Genomic DNA, 20780 nt, shown 5'->3' on the forward strand with positions numbered 1-20780 from the left:
TTCCTCAGGCCAATCCTTCTGCTACTTAGTTGTTAATCCCCCTCATAATTGTGAACCAGGATGTCTGTTTTCAGGTGGACAAAGGAGCTATTGTTTCTGTGATTAACCTCCACATGTATAATCATCTGGGTTTCCCTGTCTTGGTCCCACCCTCCCATACATTGGTTGCATATGTTGACAGTTCAGTTCCTCTCTGGTATCAACTCACAGTCCACACTGCATACAAAAAGGTCACACAGCTATAACTCTGTTTGTTGTCAGTAGTCTCTTGGTTGCCTACATTTTCAGTCTGGATGCCTTTCACTGTTTGGTTTCTCCATCACTGATGATGTTCAGGTTGTCTCAGACATTGTTCCCTTCCAGGAGCTCGATGACCTCCATGCCTCTATTCGCACCTAGCTTGGTGTGCACTGCAGAATTCTAGGCTCGTATCTCCTAACATCCAGTGTCCCATTTCTGCTGCCACATCCTATTTCCATCTCCTTGCAGGTGGCCGCTAAGCAAGAACTCAATCACTTCCTGAAAGCTGTGGTTATTGAACTTGTTAAAACCAGTGCTTGTGTCACACCCCTCGTGGTCAAGAAATCCAGTCAGTCTCTCTGGCTATGCAGAGGTGCAAGTGGAAACCTATGCCACTCCGCATCTGGAGGACCTCCTCACAACGACCTTGCTGATACATATTTCCTGATCACAATGAACGAGGAACCACATTGCATTATAGTCATCAACATTCCTTATGGCCTATACAAGTGTTTGCCCTTTCAGATCTCTTCTGCTCTGGCAGTCATTCAGAGATACCTGGAACAGTCGACTATGTCCATCCCTACTTCTACCAACTATCTCAATGACTTAATTGTGATGGATGCTGCATGTCAGGACCACCTGCATAACCTTTGTACCTTCTTTACTATGTTGCATGATGCAGGTTCAAGTGCCGCTTGACCGAGCAAGGTACTGCAGTATTCAGCACACTGGACTCGCATTTGGGAGGGTGATGGCTCAAACTTACATCCGGCCATGCTGATTTAGGTTTTCCTTGATTTCCCTTAATTACTTTAGGCAAATATCATGATGGTTCCTTTCAAAGGGCATGGCCGACTTCCATCCCTATCCTTCCCTTAATCTAATGGAACCAGTGACCTCATTGTTTGCTTCCTTCCCCAATCAACCAACCCATCAATCAAGTGCCACCTGCACAAATGCCAGTTTTTTGGGAGCTATTGGAATACCTCAGACAGCTGCTCAACAAAGACAGGATCCATCCCATTGACTGCAATGTTTGTGCTATTAACTCTTTGCCCAGCCCCCAAAATTTGCAGGAGCTGCAGGCCTTTTTGGGAAAGAGGCATATTTATTGTAAGTTTCTCCCACAGATGGCTCACATTGTGCATCCACTCAACCACTTGCAGAAGAGGAGGGTTAAGCACAGATGGACAACTGACTGTCAGCATGTTTTCACATGGCTGAAATATGTGCTGTGCCTGCATCTCTATATGACATTGGCACAGTTTTGGCACATCGGAGCAACAATGATACTGAGCAATTGATTGCCTATGCATCAAAGATGCTGAACCCTGCTCGAAAGAACGAATCTTCGTATAAAGAAAAAAAGTTTGAAACTTATCTTTGCCCTTAAGAAGTTCCGTGTTTACCCATTTGGGACAAAGTTTATCCTCATTACAGACCAAAAACTGCTGGCAGTAATATTTGAGCATTGGTTGCTTTTTTCCTACAAATATACCATTAAATGCAAGCCCACAGCACAACAAGCAAATGCAGACACTCTGTCTTGTCTACCCTCAGGACTCAACCCAGCATTTGACTAACAGGAAATCTCCAGTTTCCACATCATTGTGAAATGGCAGCACACTTAGGACAGGTTTTCTATTGCAGCTACTTACATTGCTGCAGACACATGCCCCGACCCTATCTCACAGTACATCATGCACTGGGTGCTCCATGGGTGGCCCACTTATTTTTAAAAGTCAGCTGATCCTCAGCTCCATGGCTGGGCTTTCCTCTTCCACTGTTTGTCACACATCTCCAGTGTTCTCCTACTTAATGCAGAGGCAAATAATCACCATGTTGTCATATTGCCAATCCTACACTTTCATGTTTTGCATCTCCTCCATTGTCGGCCTTTGAGTATGTCATGGATGAAAGCACTTACACGACAAATTGCCTACCCACCCTGACTGAAAAAAGTTTTAGACGTCGTGATGTGCAATTCTTTCTGTTTGTGCCTGACACCAGGCTACTCCACCCCAGTCTTCTGGAGCCTGCCCCCCCCCCCCCCCCCATCCTCCCCTACTGTGCCTGGGACCATATTCATCTGGAATTTGCTGGCCTCTCTTTCGGCTCTTTGTGGCTCATTGTCATGGACACTTATTCTAACTAATCCTATATAGTTAGCATGGTGCCCACCAAAACTTATGTCACTCTCGATGCATTCATCCAGATTCTAGCCATCAAAGGGATTCCCCACACCATCATGTTGGTCAATGGGCCCTAATTTATGTTGACAGCTTTTGAACAGTTCTGCACCTCCAGTGGCATCAAGCACCTGTCTCTTCCACTGTTTCACCTACCCTCCAATGACAGTGCGAAGCATAATATGTGCACGTTTAAACAACAGATGTGTAAAGCAGTTGGTTGTTCCACCACCACAGCTGAGCTCACATTTTTTCTGAGCATCTACAGGACCACCTCTCTCCATGATCATAGCCCGGAGGAGCTCGTCCATGGGCGGCAGCCATATATTCTCTTTCACGTTCTGGCCCCACAGAACCACAGACCTGGCACACCAAGTGACTTCTGTCGTGTTCAGCTGTGTGGGCACACTCATATTGGACAAAACTCTTTTGGATGCCAGCCAAAGTGGTTGCCACTCAAAGACGCCGGCTTATGACAGTTGATGCTCCAAGGGATTTGATGTCTCAGCATACCAACCAGCTCTGACTGCACCTACCAACTGCACCACCACCACACAGTCAGACCTGGACTGCCCACCCTTGCCACTCCCACAACCACAGGAGTACAACTTTCATTCCAGTGTATTAGCATCAGTTCTCATGGACACAGACTTGAAAGTGTAAGTCTCAGTGCGACCTCCGCCCTCTCAGCAATCGTTGCCCACACCATCATTTCCCATGCCACCACACCCCGGCACATTGCCACATGCCCCACTTCTTCCTCCCAGATGGCGGGCTTTTGCACTGGGACCCTGCCTGCACCACCAGTTCGCCTCCCCAAGAATTGTGTGGGGCACTTCTGGCCATAGATCCCCATTTGAGGGGGGAGGGATCTGATACCCAAAATCGGCAAGTTTGAAGGCCCTCTGGAAGATAAGGATTTGATGACAATTGCTGGATGGTGCAGCTACATCTGTAGGCACTGGTGTTACCACTGCAAGCACAACCACGAGGATACGCCTGCCTTGGCAGCATATCAGTGCTACACAACTGCCCTTAAAGTCAGAGGCACAACAGTTCTGCAGTTGGTCATGATTTCTCTTCACTATTGTACTGATCTCACTATCCCTTAGGCGTTGAGAGAGAGAGAGAGAGATGATAGCTTGTGCACATGCCCCACTTCTTCCTCCCAGATGGCGGGCTTTTGCACTGGGGCCCTGCCTGCACCACCAGTTTGCCTCCCCAAGAATTGTGTGGGGCACTTCTGGCCATAGATCCCCATTTGAGGAGGGAGGGATCTGATACCCAAAATCGGCAAGTTTGAAGGCCCTCTGGAAGATACGGATTTGATGACAATTGCTGGATGGTGCAGCTACATCTGTAGGCACTGGTGTTACCACTGCAAGCACAACCACGAGGATACGCCTGCCTTGGCAGCATATCAGTGCTACACAACTGCCCTTAAAGTCAGAGGCACAACAGTTCTGCAGTTGGTCATGATTTCTCTTCACTATTGTACTGATCTCACTATCCCTTAGGCGTTGAGAGAGAGAGAGAGAGAGAGAGAGAGAGATGATAGCTTGTGCAAACTATTTGTGAATGTGATTAAATAAAAGAATGAACTACCTGACCTCTGAGAAAAGGACCCAGTGCATGTCCTAAAAAGAAATGTAAGTTCAATTGAGGTTGCAGCTGTTTCCCATTAGAAATCAAGTACTCATGCTGTGAATCAGTGGACAGGGCCACAGTAAGCCAGATATTTGAGTATTACACTGACCAGCCAAATCATTATGACCACTGTCCACCGCAACATTGGATGCCGTCTGGTGGCATTGCAGGCACGTGATGCAATAACAAAAGTATGTAAGCAGAGCAGACACAGATGGCTGATCAATCTAGTGAAGGTATTGGCTGCATATGGTGAAATCCATTGAGATAAGTGACTTTTACAAAGGACAGAGTCTGTTAACACGTATCTTGAAAACAGCAAAGCTGTTGCTACTGTTAAGGAGCATCTATGGAAAGAGGTGTAAGGACAATGAAACTACTACTAGCCACTAAATGGCTGGACATCCATGACTCTTCCCAGTATGTGGGGTTTGGAGACTTGTCTGCGCTATAAAATAGGATAGATGGTGGTCTGTGGCATCTCTGCCTAAAGAGCACAATGCTGGTGCACACACAAGTGTTTTGGAGCTCACCATTCATCATACATTGTCAAACATAGAGCTCTGCAGCAGACCATCCGTACCTGTTTACCTGTTGACCAATGACATCATCACTTATGATTGCAGTGGGAATCGGACCATTGGGATTCAGCCGTTGATCAGATGAATCATTTTTGTTATGCTAGTTGGATCTCCACAAATGGCATTCTTGAGGTGAATAGCAGTTCAAAATGTGGGGAAAGGCTGGTGAGTGGAGCAGTATTATGCTATGGGAGACATTCTCCTGCGCTTGCATGAGAAATGTGATTGTAATTGAAAACATACTGACAGCTGTGAATCATCTGGATCCCTCCATACGTGATGTCATCCCCAGTGGCAGTGTCATCTTTCAGCAGTATAATTTGCCGTGTCTCAGAGCCAGAACCATGCTACAGTGGTTTGAAGAGCACTATAGCAAACTCATGTCCAGATCTCGGTGACCGAATTTGCCTGATGTAAATCCTACGGAGCCCATCTGGGTCACTATTGGGTGCCATCACCGCGCACACAAATCAGCAGCGTATTATTTCTGTGAACCACATGACCTGTGTGTAGACATCTAATGCCACATACCTCCATAAACCTACCAACAAACTGTTGGGTCCCTGGTATGCAGAATCAGGGATGTATTTCATTCCAAAGACGGACAAACAAGCTATTAAGCATGTGGTCAAAATGTTTTGTGTATGACAGTGATGAAATCAAGTCAAACTAAACTTCCATTTAAACAAAGCATTATTTGAAATGTCTGCCTTTATAGCTGAGTGGTCAGTTCACCTGACTGCTGAGTAAAAAACCTCAGTTCAATTCCCAACACTGACAAGAATTTTTACTTTGGTTTGTTGTTGTTGTGGTCTTCAGTCCAGAGAATGGTTTGATGCAGCTCTCTGTGCTACTCTATCCTGTGCAAGCTTCTTCATCTCCCAGTACCTACTGCAAACTACATCCTTCTGAATCTGTTTAGTGTATTCATCTCTTGGTCCCCCTTTATGATTTTTACCCTCCATGCTGCCCTCCAATACTAAATTGGTGACCCTTGATGCCTCAGAATATGTCCCACCTACCAATCCCTTCCTCTAGTCAAGTTGTGCCACAAATTTCTCTTCTCCCCAATTCTGTTCAATACCTCCCCATTAGTTATGTGATCTACCCATCTAATCTTTAGCATTCTTCTGTAGCACCACATTTCGAAAGCTTCTATTCTCTTCTTGTCCAAACTATTTATCGTCCATGTTTCACTTCCATGCATGGCTACACTCCATACAAATACTTTCAGAAACGACTTCCTGACACTTAAATCTATACTCGATGTTAACAAGTTTCTCTTATTCAGAAACGCTTTCCTTGCCATTGCCAGTCTACATTTTATATCCTGTCTACTTCGACCATCATCAGTTATTTTGCTCCCCAAATAGCAAAACTTATTTACTACTTTAAGCGTCTCATTTCCTAATCTAATTCCCTCACCATCACAACAGTTTAATTCGACTACATTCCATTATCCTCGTTTTGCTTTTGTTGATGTTCATCTTATATCCTCCTTTCAAGACACAGTCCATTCCGTTCAGCTGCTGTTCCAGGTCCTTTGCTGTCTCTGACAGGATTACAATGTCATCAGCGAACCTCAAAGTTTTTATTGATTCTCCATGGATTTTAATTCCTATTCTGAATTTTTCTTTTGTTTCCTTTACTGCTTGCTCAGTATACAGATTGAATAACATTGGGGATAGGCTACAACCCTGTGTCACTCCCTTCCCAACTACTACTTCCCTTTCATGCCCCTCAACTCTTTTAACTGCCATCTGGTCTCTGTACAAATTGTAAATATCCTTTCGCTCCCTGTATTTTACCCCTGTCACCTTCAGAATTTGAAAGAGAGTATTGAAGTCAACATTGTCAAATGCTAGAAACATAGGTTTTCCTTTCCGTGATCTATTTTCTAAGATAAGTCGTAGGGTCAGTATTGCCTCACGTGTCCCAGCATTTCTACAGAATCCAAACTGATCTTCCCCGAGGTCAGCTTCTACCAGTTTTTCCATTCGTCTGTAAAGACTTCATGTTAGTATTTTGCAGCCATGGTTTATTAAACTGATAGTTCGGTAATTTTCACATCTGTCAACACCTACTTTCTTTGGGATAGGAATTATTATATTCTTCTTGAAGTCTGAGGGTATTTCACCTGTCTCATACATCTTGCTCGCCAGATGGTAGAGTTTTGTCAGGGCTGGCTCTCCCAAGGCCATCAGTAGCTCTAATGGAATGTTGTCTACTCCCGGGACCTTGCTTCGACTTAGGTCTTTCAGTGCTCTGTCAAACTCTTCACGCAGTATTATATCTCCCATTTCATCTTCATCTTCATCTACATCCTCTTCCATTTACAGAATATTGTCCTCAAGAACATCGCCCCTGTATAGACCCTCTATATACTCCTTCCACCTTTGTGCTTTTCCTTCTTTGCTTAGAACTGGTTTTCCATCTGAGCTCTTGATATTCATACAAGTGGTTCTCTTTTCTCCAAAGGTCTCTTTAATTTTCACGTAGACAGTATCTATCTTACTCCTAGTGATATAGATCTCTACATCCTTACATTTCTCCTGTAGCCATCCCTGCTTAACCATTTTGCACTTCCTGTTGATCTCATTTTTGAGACGTTTGTATTCCTTTTTGGCTTCTACATTTACTGCATTTTTATATTTTCTCCTTTCATCAATTTAATTCAATATCTTGTGTTACCCATAGATTTTTACTAGCCCTCGTCTTTTTATCTACTTGATCCTCTGCTGCCTTCACTATTTCATCTCTCAAAGCTACCCATTCTTCTTCTACTGTATTTCTTCCCCCCATTCTTGTCAATTGTTCCCTAATGCTCTCCCTGAAACTCTCTACATCCTCTGGTTCTGTCAGTTTATCCAGGTCCCATCTCCTTAAATTCCTACCTTTTTGCAGTTTCTTCAATTTTAATCTACAGTTCATAACCAATAGATTGTGGTCAGAGTCCACATCTGCCCCTGGAAATGTCTTATAATTTAAAACCTGGTTCCTAAATCTCTGTCTTACCATTGAATAATCTATCTGAAACCTTCCAGTATCTCCAGGCTCCTTCCATGTGTACAACTTACTGTCATGATTCTTGAACCAAGTGTTAGCTATGATAAAGTTATGCTCTGTGCAAAATTCTACCAGGCAGCTTCCTCTTTCATTCCTTACCCCCATTCCATATTCACCTACTACATTTCCTTCTCTTCCTTTTCCTACTATCGAATTCCAGTCACCCATGACTATTAAATTTTCATCTCCCTTCACTATCTGAATAATTTCTTTTATCTCATCATACATTTCATCAATCTCTTCATCATCTGCAAAGCTAGTTGGCATATAAACTTGTACTAATGTCGTAGACGTGGGCTTCTATCTATCTTGGCCACAATAATGTGTACACTATGCTGTTTGTAGTAGCATACCCACATTCCTATTTTTTTATTCATTATTAAACCTACTCCTGCATTACCTCAGTTTGATTTTGTATTTATAACCCTGTAGTCACCTGACCAGAAGTCTTGTTCCTCCTGCCACTGAACTTCACTAATTCCCACTATATCTAACTTTAACCTATCCATTTCCCTTTTCAAATTTTCTAACCTGCTTGCCCGATTAAGGGTTCTGACATTCCACGCTCCGATCCGTAGAATGCCAGTTTTCTTTCTCCTGATAACAACGTCGTCCTGAGTAGTCCCCACCTGGAGATCCGAATGGGGGACTATTTTACCTTCTGAATATTTTACCCAAGAGGACGCCATCATCATTTAACCATGCAGTAAAGCTGCATCCCCTTGGGAAAAATTACAGCTGTAGTTTCCCCTTGCTTTCAGCCGTTCGCAGTACCAACACAGCAAGGCCGTTTTGGTTAGTGTTACAAGGTCAGATCAGTGAATCATCCAGACTAGTGCCCCTGCAACTACTACAAAGGCTGGTGACCCCCTTCGGGAACCACACGTTTGTCTGGCCTCTCAACAGATACCCCTCCGTTTTGGTTGCACATACGGTACGGCTATCTGTATAGCTGAGGCACGCAAGCCTCCCCACTAACGCAAGGTCCATGGTTCATAGGGTGTGGGGGGTTACTTTGGTTTAATAAATGGAATGGGTTGCACACAGACTCATGAGGACAAACAAGGAGCTACTTGAATGAGTAGTTGCTCTAGTTGGAAATGCTGACATTAATGGCCAAGAAAACAGGTCTGCCAATCACATACCCATCCATAGTGATGACCAAATTACACTTTAGGCAAACAATGAACTAATAATTGGTTGGCAACACCTGACACCCTTGACACAACATGAAATTTAATTTTTATTATTTGAAATATACTAGTGCTACAATATACCACACATTTAGACCATATTGAAACTAATAGGCAATATTGAGCATTAGAAATTAATTATACCAATTGTGTTTACACTTGTGTATCAAGGTTTAAATATATAGTGTAAATTAACATTTTTGTACACGAGAAACTAATATTTTTTTCCTTTCATAAGGCGATCTGATGAAGAACTTGCTCCATCTAAAGCAAAAAGACAACATATAAGCATCCATGAAGGACATGATGCTGAAGACCTGTTTGCATTCGCTTGTGATAAAGAGGATAAGAGAAAAGAGGAAGATTTATTTGCATTTGCCTCTGATAAGGAGGAAAAGAGGAAAGAGGGTGATTTATTTGCATTTGCTTGTGATAAAGAGGAACAAAGAAATGAGGAAGATTTATTTGCGTTTTCTGAAGATCTCGCAAGAGGATTAGAAGCCAATGAGCCAACAGTGAAAACGAAGACAGGAAAAAGAAAAATGCCAGATAACCATTCTCCTTACAATACACCTAAAAAGAAAAGTCATTTAGATGCAGTAATGGAACCAGGACCCTCCAAGGAATGTCCTAATGAAAAAAAATCGGATACACAAGAGGAGTTCATATCAATATGCCCAAAAGTTGAGGTATGCTAACTAATCTGAAATACAAAACTGTTTTTTTTCCAATGCTTGCTTAGAATTATAGGTGCAGCTCTTTCTTCTTTGATACTGTCATATTATAAAATGTCTTAAGTAGCTTAGAGCAGCTTGAGATTTTTGGGAGAGGCAGTATTCTACCTGATATTTAAGACATAAGAGAGAGGCAAACTGCCCTCTGACTTGGCGAGGGACATTCAATACTTAAAGAGACAATTTGATGTAGGGGGGGGGGGGGGGGGGGAAGGGAAAGAAAAAAGAAAAAAACCAAGCCTGTGCATTTTTGCAAAATGAGACTTTTATTACTTCTTATCATAACCCCACCATTATTAATACGCCTATCCCAACTATGAACTGGTCTTTTTAATACCTGATGTAAAGAAGTCATTGTTTTGTTGTTTGGACCACTTTTCCATAAATTCTTTCACCTCCTTATTGTTTCTGAAAATTTTTCCATGTAATGTCTCCCTGAATGAAACTAAATTTCATCAGAAGTTAAAACTTTGTTTGAAAAATGCACACCTCTCTTTCATAGTGTTCTTGGAAGTCTGTATGCATTTTAAGTCTTGTTTCCTTGTGGTGTTGCATTAACCCTCTCAGGACCTACAGTGCACTTCTTTTGCTCTACTTGAGTTTGTTACTGGTAATGTTATGATCTGTGCTAATGCTTACTGCAACTGTTTTTGCTATATGTTTAACTGTAACACATCAGTCTTCACAGATAATATTGCCACTGCGAAGGAGTTGCCGCTCCAATTGGCTGGGCAGGATGTTGCTTGTCAGTCACTGAGATGTGACCATTTTTGAACTGTTGTAATCATTTACAAAAATTTCCCTGCTTTCACCATTCTTTGAAACCAATCGGTAAAAGATTTTACCCACATTTTCCACCTTTAGGAAGCAAAAAGTGGATCACTAAAGGTTGTTCATCTAATGTGGAAACTTCAAATTGACATGCCATTGTTAAATGCTATATTGAGTTTATAAATTAACAATTTTTATCCATCAGCTTTGCTGAGCTCATCCCAGTGATGCCAATCTAAAGCCTTGAAAGTATAAAACTCCTCATAGAAACTGTTTCATTTCTACATCAATTTGTCATTCTAGTCATTTAATGTGCCACGACAGGTGTGAACCATCAGTTTAATATGTCATAGTCGCAAAACACTGACACAAATTATTGGCAGAAAAATGGAAAAATCTGGTAGAAGATTTTACCAGCATTCTTTGTCCAGAACTTAGTGTTCTGGGGAAAACTAGGAACACCTGAGGCAATACTGACCCTATGACTAGTTTTAGAAGATAGACTGAAGAAAGGAAAAATTATGTTTATAGCATTTGCATATTTATAGAAAGTTTTTGACAGTGTTGGGTGGAAATTTTGAACATAACCAAGGATAAAATACAGTGATTAAAAGGGTATCTACAACTTGTACGGAAACCAAATGGCAGTTGTAACAATTAAAGAGTGAGAAATAGAATCTGTTTTTGAGAAGGTAGTGATACAGGATTGTAGACTATCGCTGCTGTTATTCCAGCTGTACATTGAGCTGAAAAGAAGGATAAATTTGGCAAGAGAATTCAAGTTGAGGGAGAAGAAGTTAAAACCAATTGTTCCATTTTATTGTGGTTCACATTGATAAGGCTCCCATGACTGCCATTTCAATGTGGAATTGACGGGTACAGGAGAGTCTTGCTCAACACCGTTTTGGATTTCAGTGACCCCATGCAACTACTGCCCAAAAGGGAACAAATATTGCCTACTCGGGCTTGCAGGATAATACATTCACGTCACATACCTAAAGTCAGAAATTAGCATGTTTTTGTCAAAACAGTGGACAGTGTGATGACATCTGGAGTATCATGGGTTGTCAGCACAGTGCCCATGTTTACAGCTTTCATTCACGTGGTAGCAGAAAGCTCGGGCCAACTGCAGTGGACTCAGTGAAAAAAACTGAACACAGGAGTGGACCACATCACCTTTTCAGACAAGTCCTGGTCTGCATACAGTGTTACAGTAGACACATCCATGTTTAGAGTCTCGACGGAGACTGGGTGCATTCATCATTGTTGTACAGTCCTGGCATATGAGGTGATATGGCTTGCCATTGGATACAACTGTTTAACTCTGGCATAAAGTTGAAACAGCATGGAATGACACACCCATATCTCTCATCAAAGGGCTCAGTACACAGCTAGGTTAGAGGTACTGTTGCTGCCAGAGATGGCACCTGTGTGTACTGAATTTCATGCCTCCCAGATTACCTAAAAATTTAAAGTGTTCTCCCTACTACAGTTTATAAACACAATAAGTAGGATTTCGTAATTTACTATTCTTCCTGGAGTTATAATCTATACAATGATCTTTTTTGGTGAAACATTTTGTGAAGGAATAATTTAGCATTCGGCTTTGTATTTATCATTGGCCATTTAGCTGTTAGAGAGGTCAACAAGCAGATGTATAGATGGCTGTAATTCACTGATTGACATTACATAAGACAGCTTCTTAAGATATTTTGTAATTTGTTCAACAAGTTATTGATTTGAATTTTTTAAATTCTTTTCTTGTTGCTCCTTGTGTGCCAGCATGCGTCAACTTTGTTTTGATCTGTGTTGAGGCCCTTGGTCTTTTCTCATCCCCCACGTTCTTTGTCCAGAACCTTCTTGTCTGAGATCTTGCATGGAACCCAAGAATTTCATTGACTGTCAGTGTTGTCAGTCCCAAAACTGCACGTTTGATGTTGGCTTCTCAAACAGTATTGCCATTTGTGTAAAAAGGATTACTGTGAAGTAGTTTCTTAAAGTACACTTTATGTTTGGTGTGCGAAGCATTAAGCAAGGACTATGCAGCACTTTTGCAAATATAATTCATGCATGCCATGGAATTTTCTATTCACTGCTGCCTTGAATGTAATAATGTGACATTTGTCATTTGTTTTTATCATTGTACTGCTGCAGTCAATCGCTTGTGTTTGGTTACAATGTTCTGACAAATAAAATTTTTCCTAATATGTTCACATTAATTTCAGTAAAGGGGCTGGATTTGAAAAACTAATCTCGATGACACTTCCCAGATTTAGGCTCTCAGAAGATTTGGACAGCTTTTTTCTGCAGCACCACGAGCCTATTTAAATCACCTCAGTTTGTTCCATACTACATTTCTGTGAAGTCTTTATTGTAATAATATCTTTCTAGTATTTCCTCAATGTATTGATTGCAAATATGCCCTTACTCACATTTACCGTAAAGCAATCTCTTGATTGGTTACATCAAGAGAAATATTATATACGGAATTATGATCTTGTATAACTTTCTTAGAGCTTGACCTCAAGATTTATTTGCATTTAGAACAATCTACATTTTTTCCTAAATTACTTTGTATTTCATTTCTATGTATTTTTTATTTTGATTGATAAATGAAATATTTACCTGTTTCCAGCCAAGTTGATAATTTTAGTGACTGGCATGGATGAACCAAATTGTTAGTTATTATTGTCAGACCCTCCTGTATATATAGCTGCATTCAGATCACATCATGTGCTATCCCCTTGGATGTACTTTTCTTTTCCCACCCATGCTGCTGTTCTATGAAATGTGCATCACCACACTGTTTCTTGACTTTGACAGGTGATGTGTGAAACATTTTTAGAAAGTGAGTGCTGGATCCCAAATTTTGCTTAAATTAAAACTGTAGTCCCTTGTTACTATATTCTTTGCTAAATTTCTTTAATAAACATCCCCAGAAATGATCTTGATATATCTCAGTTTCTGATTGTACCATAACTGTTCTGTTGAAAGACATCCAATCTCACCTTGTGCTTTGCCTTTAAAGACTGTGTTGCTAACACAATTATTATGGGTCACTTAAATGCTGTATAGTTGGCTGGCTAATGTCAATAAAATCATCACCATAAGCAAAACATGTCATTGTAAAGGCCTAACCATAAAATAGCTCACTTTTTGGATATCAACTATATAACAAAAAACAAGGAAGCTACAGATTTTAAAAAATTCCCAAGTGAATGCCCACCCAGCAATCATTGTCTGTTGATTACAGGTATAAAAAGCTCTTTGTAGTTTCCATTTTCTCTTATATATATCAATATTATGAAAAGAATATAATAGAGGGAAACATTCCACACGGGAAAAATATATTTAAAAACAAAGATGATGTGACTTACCATACAAAAACGTTGGCAGGTCAATAGCAACACAAACAAACACATACATACACTCAAAATTTTAGCTTTCACAACTAATGGTTGCTTCGTCAGGAAAGAGGGAAGGAGAGGGAAAGACGAAAGGATGTGGGTTTTAAGGGAGAGGCTAAGGAGTCATTCCAATCCCGGGAGCGGAAAGATTTACCCTAGGGGGAAAAAAGGACAGGTATACACTCACACACACACACACACACACACACACACACACACACACACACACACACACACACACACATCCATCCACACCTACACAGACACAAGCAGACATTTGTAAACGCAAAGAGTTTGGGCAGATATGTCAGTCGAGGCGGAAGTGCAAAGGCAAAGATGTTGTTGAAAGACAGGTGAGGTATGAGCGGCGGCAACTTGAAATTAGCGGAGGTTGAGGCCTGACGGATAACGAGAAAAGAGGATATACTGAAGGGCAAGTTCCCATCTCCGGAGTTCTGACAGGTTGGTGTTAGTGGGAAGTATCCAGATAACCCGGACGGTGTAACACTGTGCCAAGATGTGCTGGCCGTGCACCAAGGCATGTTTAGCCACAGGGTGATCCTCATTACCAACAAACACTGTCTGCCTGTGTCCATTCATGCGAATGGACAGTTTGTTGCTGGTCATTCCCACATAGAAAGCTTCACAGTGTAGGCAGGTCAATTGGTAAATCACGTGGGTGCTTTCACACGTGGCTCTGCCTTTGATCGTGTACAGCTTCCGGGTTACAGGACTGGAGTAGGTGGTGGTGGGAGGGTGCATTGGACAGGTTTTACACCGGGGGCGGTTACAAGGGTAGGAGCCAGAGGGTAGGGAAGGTGGTTTGGGGATTTCATAGGGATAAACTAAGAGGTTACGAAGGTTAGGTGGACGGCGGAAAGACACTCTTGGTGGAGTGGGGAGGATTTCATGAAGGATGGATCTCATTTCAGGGCAGGATTTGAGGAAGTCGTATCCCTGCTGGAGAGCCACATTCAGAGTCTGGTCCAGTCCCGGAAAGTATCCTGTCACAAGTGGGGCACTTTTGTGGTTCTTCTGTGGGAGGTTCTGGGTTTGAGGGGATGAGGAAGTGGCTCTGGTTATTTGCTTCTGTACCAGGTCGGGAGGGTAGTTGCGGGATGTGAAAGCTGTTTTCAGGTTGTTGGTGTAATGGTTCAGGGATTCCAGACTGGAGCAGATTCGTTTGCCATGAAGACCTAGGCTGTAGGGAAGGGACCGTTTGATGTGGAATGGGTGGCAGCTGTCATAATGGAGGTACTGTTGCTTGTTGATGGGTTTGATGTGGACGGACGTGTTGAAGCTGGCCATTGGACAGATGGAGGTCAACGTCAAGGAAAGTGGCATGGGATTTGGAGTAGGACCACGTGAATCTGATGGAACCAAAGGAGTTGAGATTGGAGAGGAAATTTTGGAGCTCTTCTTCACTGTGAGTCCAGATCATGAAGATCTCATCAATAAATCTGTACAAAACTTTGGGTTGGCAGGCCTGGGTAACCAAGAAGGCGGCTTCCTCTAAGCGACCCATGAATAGGTTGGCGTACAAGGGGGCCATCCCGGTACCCATGGCTGTTCCCTTTAATTGTTGGTAAGTCTGGCCTTCAAAAGTGAAGAAGTTGTGGGTCAGGATGAAGCTGGCTAAGGTAATGAGGAAAGAGGTTTTAGGTAGGGTGGCAGGTGATCGGCATGAAAGGAAGTGCTCCATCGCAGTGAGGCCCTGGACGTGCAGAATATTTGTGTATAAGGATGGTTTCCGGGGGTAATAGATTGGGTAAGGATTCCAGGCGTTCGAGAAAGTGGTTGGTGTCTTTGATGAAGGATGGGAGACTGCATGTAATGGGTTGAAGGTGTTGATCTACGTAGGCAGAGATACGTTCTGTGGGGGCTTGGTAACCAGTTACAATGGGGCGGCCGGGATGATTGGGTTTGTGAATTTTAGGAAGAAGGTAGAAGGTAGGGGTGCGGGGTGTCGGTGGGGTCAGGAGGTTGATGGAGTCAGGTAAAAGGTTTTGTAGGGGGCCTAAGGTTCTGAGGATTCCTTGAAGCTCCGCCTGGACATCAGGAATGGGATTACCTTGGCAAACTTTGTATGTGGTGTTGTCTGCAAGCTGACGCAGTCCCTCAGCCACATACTCTCGACGATCAAGTACCACAGTAGTGGAACCCTTGTCCGCCGGAAGAATGACGATGGATCGGTCAGCCTTCAGATCACGGATAGCTTGGGCTTCAGCAGTGGTGATGTTGGGAGTAGGATTAAGGTTTTTTAAGAAGGATTGAGAAGCAAGGCTGGAAGTCAGAAATTCCTGGAAGGTTTGGAGAGGGTGATTTTGAGGAAGAGGAGGTGGGTCCCGCTGTGACAGAGGACGGAACTGTTCCAGGCAGGGTTCAATTTGGATAGTGTCTTGGGGAGTTGGATCATTAGGAGTAGGATTAGGATCATTTTTCTTCGTGGCAAAGTGATATTTCCAGCAGAGAGTACGATTGTAGGACAGTAAATCTTTGACGAGGGCTGTTTGGTTGAATCTGGGAGTAGGGCTGAAGGTGAGGCCTTTGGATAGGACAGAGGTTTCGGATTGGGAGAGAGGTTTGGAGGAAAGGTTAAGTACTGAATTGGGGTGTTGTGGTTCCATATTGCGTTGATTGAAATTTTGAGGTTTTGGAGGGAGTGGAGCTGGAAGTGGGAGACTGAGTTGATGGGAGAGACTGGGTTTGTGTGCAATGAGTGGAGGTTGAGGTTTGCTGGAAAGGTTGTGAAGGGTGAGTGAGTAGCCTCAATCTTTCCTCTCCCGCATCCACACCGGCTGTTCAAAGCATCCTCCTACAGGCCAACCACAAATTAGAACAGCATGCCACCCTCCAGCTCAAAAAATTATCCAATCTCCTGGTTTCCCACCTCCGGAAAGTCAAGTTTGGGATAAGTTTGCTAGCAGTCTGTGGGATGACTTGTAAATAATATGAAAAAATTTAAAAACTGCTGTGCAAAGTAATAAAGGACAGGGAATTGTTACCACTGTGATAAGATTATAGAAGACTGGTGAGGACAGATTAAGTAAGGGAGGAAATGAAAAGCTATTTAGTATGCCACTAAATGGTCAAGAACAGCAATGAAATTGAATGCTGAGGGGATCCAAAATATAAAAACATTAGCACCTATCTTGTCAAGCACTAAGCAGAGAAATGCAGAGGGTTGAAGATGGGACATCATGCTTTGGCAAATTGAGTGTAAATGTATTCAAGATGAATGGAATGTAAGGTATGATCTGGCTACACAGAGTATTCTCTGTCATTTTAAATCTGAACTAGATCTCAAATTACTGATGAAAACCTTTCCAGGTCTTTCTTCAGAAGTGTGATGTATGGGCCCCTTGTAATTTCATATTTTTGTCAACAAGTCACACTATTTTCACATACCTGAGTGATTACTGGGAAGCTAAAGTTAACAAACACAAGTTAACCACAACTAGAAGAAGAGCAGCACCATATTGGGTGAGATCAAAACACTATTGACATTGTGTTTGCTGTAATGTTCGAACATAATGAGAACATGTGGAAGAATCCTTACATCTACATATATACTCCACTAGCCACCAAGTGGTGTGTGGCGGAGGGCACTATTCGCACCAAACACAGTGGTATTTGCTGTACATAGGAAAGACGTAATAGTGTCCAAGGAAAAAGGTTGGTAAATGCTCAGAGAAATTATATTTGCTAAAACCCCTGGTCATCTAAGTAAAGATGCTGTATCACAGATCCTACAGCTATGTCCCTGCAAGAAATGGCACTTCAGAGTATTTCAAAGGAAAGAAAAGTAGCAAGGAGGTGCCTTTCTCCCCACATATTCATTGTAGTTATGGGCCAATTAATATAATCCATAAATGCTTCTGTATTTGCAGAAGATGATGATATATACCAAGAACCAGAATAAGTAATACAGGAGAGGCCTCAGATTTGGAAGATACTTCAAAAAATAATAGCTAAGAGAAAGTAGATGAGGACTAGTAGGAATTGCTTTCAACGTAGATGTATATAGTAAGACAAAAAATACTAGGAAATACTCAATAGATCTCGAGGAAACATTATGTATTTTCAGATAGTTGACAACATTCCTTCTAAGCAACAAAATATTGGGAGATGCAAGATAACAATAATGAATATATACAGGGATTAGACTAATTTAAACAATCAAACTCCCGCGTATAAAACTGATTCAGATGCCTAATTACTTTATAAATGAGTTAATGTGTTAAACATTTGATGTTAAGCAGGTAAAACCTTTATGGTTGAACGTCCAAAGCCCTGGTTATGTTGGTTTTACTAGTTTTGGATTATGTGAATTATGTTAGCGGCAAGAAACAATCAATGCCTTCTCTGTGTGATGGCAATGGAGATACTATCGTAGACAGTGCTGCCAAAGCAGAGTTACTAAACACAGTCTTCCGAAATGGCTTCACAAAAGAAGACAAAGTAAATATTCCAGAATTTGAATCAATAACAGCTGCCAACTTGAGTAAGGTAGAAGTAAATATCCTCGGAGTAGTGAAGCAACTTAAATCACTTAATAAAAGCAAGTCTTCTGGTCCAGACTGTATACCAATTAGGTTCCTTTCGGAGTATGCTGATGCATTAGCTCCATACTTAACAATCATATACAACCATTTGCTCAATGAAAGATCCGTACCCAAAGACTGGAAAGTTGTACAGGTCACACCAGTATTCAAGAAAGGTAGTAGGAGTAATCCACTAAATCACAGGTCCATATCGTTAACATCAATATGCAGCAGGATTTTAGAACATATATTGTGTTCAAAAATTATGAATTACCTCAAAGAAAGTGGTCTATTGACACATAGTCAACACAGGTTTAGAAAACATCATTCCTGTGAAACACAACTAGCTCTTTATTCACATGAAGTTTTGAGTGCTATTGCAAGGGATTTAAGATCGATTCCGTATTTCTGGATTTCTGGAAGGCTTTTGAAACTGTACAACACAAGCGGCTCATAGTGAAATTGCTTGTTTATGGAATTCACCTCAGTTATGTGACTGGATTTGTGATTTCCTGTCAGAGAGGTCACAGTTCGTAGTAATTGACGGAAAGTCATTGCGTAAAACAGAAGTGATTTCTGGCATTCCCCAAGGTAGTGTTATAGGCCCTTTGCTGTTCCTTATCTATATAAACGATTTTGGAGACAACCTGAGCAGCCGTCTTCGGTTGTTTGCAGATGACGCTGTCATTTATTGACTAATAAAGTCATCAGAAGATCAAGACGATTTAGAAAAGATATCTGAATGGTGCGAAAAGTGGCAGTTGACCCTAAATAACGAAAAGTATGAGGTCATCCACATGAGTTCTAAAAGGAACTCGTTAAACTTCAGTTACACGATAAATCAGTCTAATCTAAAAGCCGTAAATTCAACTAAATACCAAGGTATTACAATTACGAACAACTTAAATTGGAAGGAACACATAGAAAATGTTGTGGGGAAGGCTAACCAAAGACTGCGTCTTATTGGCAGGACACTTAGAAAATGTAACAGACCTACTAAGGAGACTGCCTAACTACACTTGCCCGTCCTCTTTTAGAATACTGCTGCATGATGTGGGATCTTTACCAGAAAGGACTGATGGAGTACATCAAAAAAGTTCAAAGAAAGGCAGCACGTTTTGTATTATCGCGAAATATGGGAGAGACTGTCACAGAAATTATACAGGATTTGGGATGGAAATCATTAAAAGAAAGGTGTTTTTCATTGCAGTGGAATCTTCTCATGAAATTCCAATCACAAACTTTCTCCTCTGAATGCAAAAATATTTTGTTGACAGCGACCTACATAGGGAGGAACAATCACCAAGATAAAATAAGGGAAATCAGAGTTCGTACAGAAAGATATAGGTGTTCATTCTTTGCGCATGCTATATGAGATTGGAATAATAGAGAATTGTGAAGGTGGTTTGATGAGCCCTCTGCCAGGCACTTGAATGTGATTTGCAGAGTATCCATTTAGATGTAGATGTAGATATTTACCCATAGACGAATGAACACATACCTTCAGAGATACATGTGGATACAGTCTGCGAAATAGGTAGCAAAAAAATTTAGTAGTAAATAAATAATAAATTAGAACATCATGCTTGATAATGTCATTTTACTCCAGAAACAACGAACATTTAGTAAGCAATATATTGTTTTCCTTCCAGTATTTTGTGAGGAAAAGCTTAAACAAAGTTTAAAATGGTATAGTTTGTTGAAAGTCACTAAGTGCTCTCATTTTCAAATACTGGATGAATATGATCATGGTAATTTCATGCTGTAAGTTACATTGCCTGTTAAACATTTAACATAATATTATGACAGTGTTTTAAATTTGAAATATTGAAAATCAAATTTTTGTTGCCCCTGAAAGCTGTCAGATTGGCAACCTGCAACTTGAACTGGATGACTGTTTTAGCTGTTTAGTAACAGATAATAGCCACGTTCTGACAAAAAATATCCTTTTCCTGACATTCATTCCATGGATCCTGAGATTGTATTTTGTTTGCCCTTTCCTGAGCCTTTGTTACATCTGTGACAATTGTGGTGTTTTGATCTAGATTATAGAGTTATGTTGGCCCTTAGAGGCCATCAATGAGGGAAAATTATCCAATGCTGTTTAGTTGTTGCATCTGCAACAATAGTCATTAATTTACCATTTGTGTGTTGAACTGCTGTACTCGATGTCATGACAGCACACATAGTGTGGGGAAAATTTTGTCTACTAAATTCAGTAGTAGAAAAAAAAAACTAAACTTTCTTGCATAGACTACAGGGCATTGAAGAGAACTTCTGTCTTTAGTAAGAAAACAACTGCCATAAAAGTGAATACTGAAATTAATGTATGTCTAAAGAAGGCAGTGTCAGTTATAAATGAAGGGAAAAAATATAGAAAGGCTATTATCAAACACTTTAGAAAC

General features: G+C 41.4%; 1 protein-coding gene across 1 annotated transcript in view; it reads left to right on the forward strand.

Annotated features, from left to right (window-relative positions):
• LOC124796271 (nibrin) overlaps window positions 1–20780 on the forward strand; it is a 163207-nt gene that overhangs the window by 119607 nt on the left and 22820 nt on the right. The window contains exon 8 of the mRNA XM_047260384.1: window positions 9158–9608. Coding sequence (XP_047116340.1) covers window positions 9158–9608 — 451 coding nt within the window. The remainder of the gene's footprint in view (window positions 1–9157; window positions 9609–20780) is intronic.

This window comes from Schistocerca piceifrons, chromosome 4 (genome assembly GCF_021461385.2).
Source record: "Schistocerca piceifrons isolate TAMUIC-IGC-003096 chromosome 4, iqSchPice1.1, whole genome shotgun sequence".
Classification (NCBI taxonomy): domain Eukaryota; kingdom Metazoa; phylum Arthropoda; class Insecta; order Orthoptera; family Acrididae; genus Schistocerca; species Schistocerca piceifrons.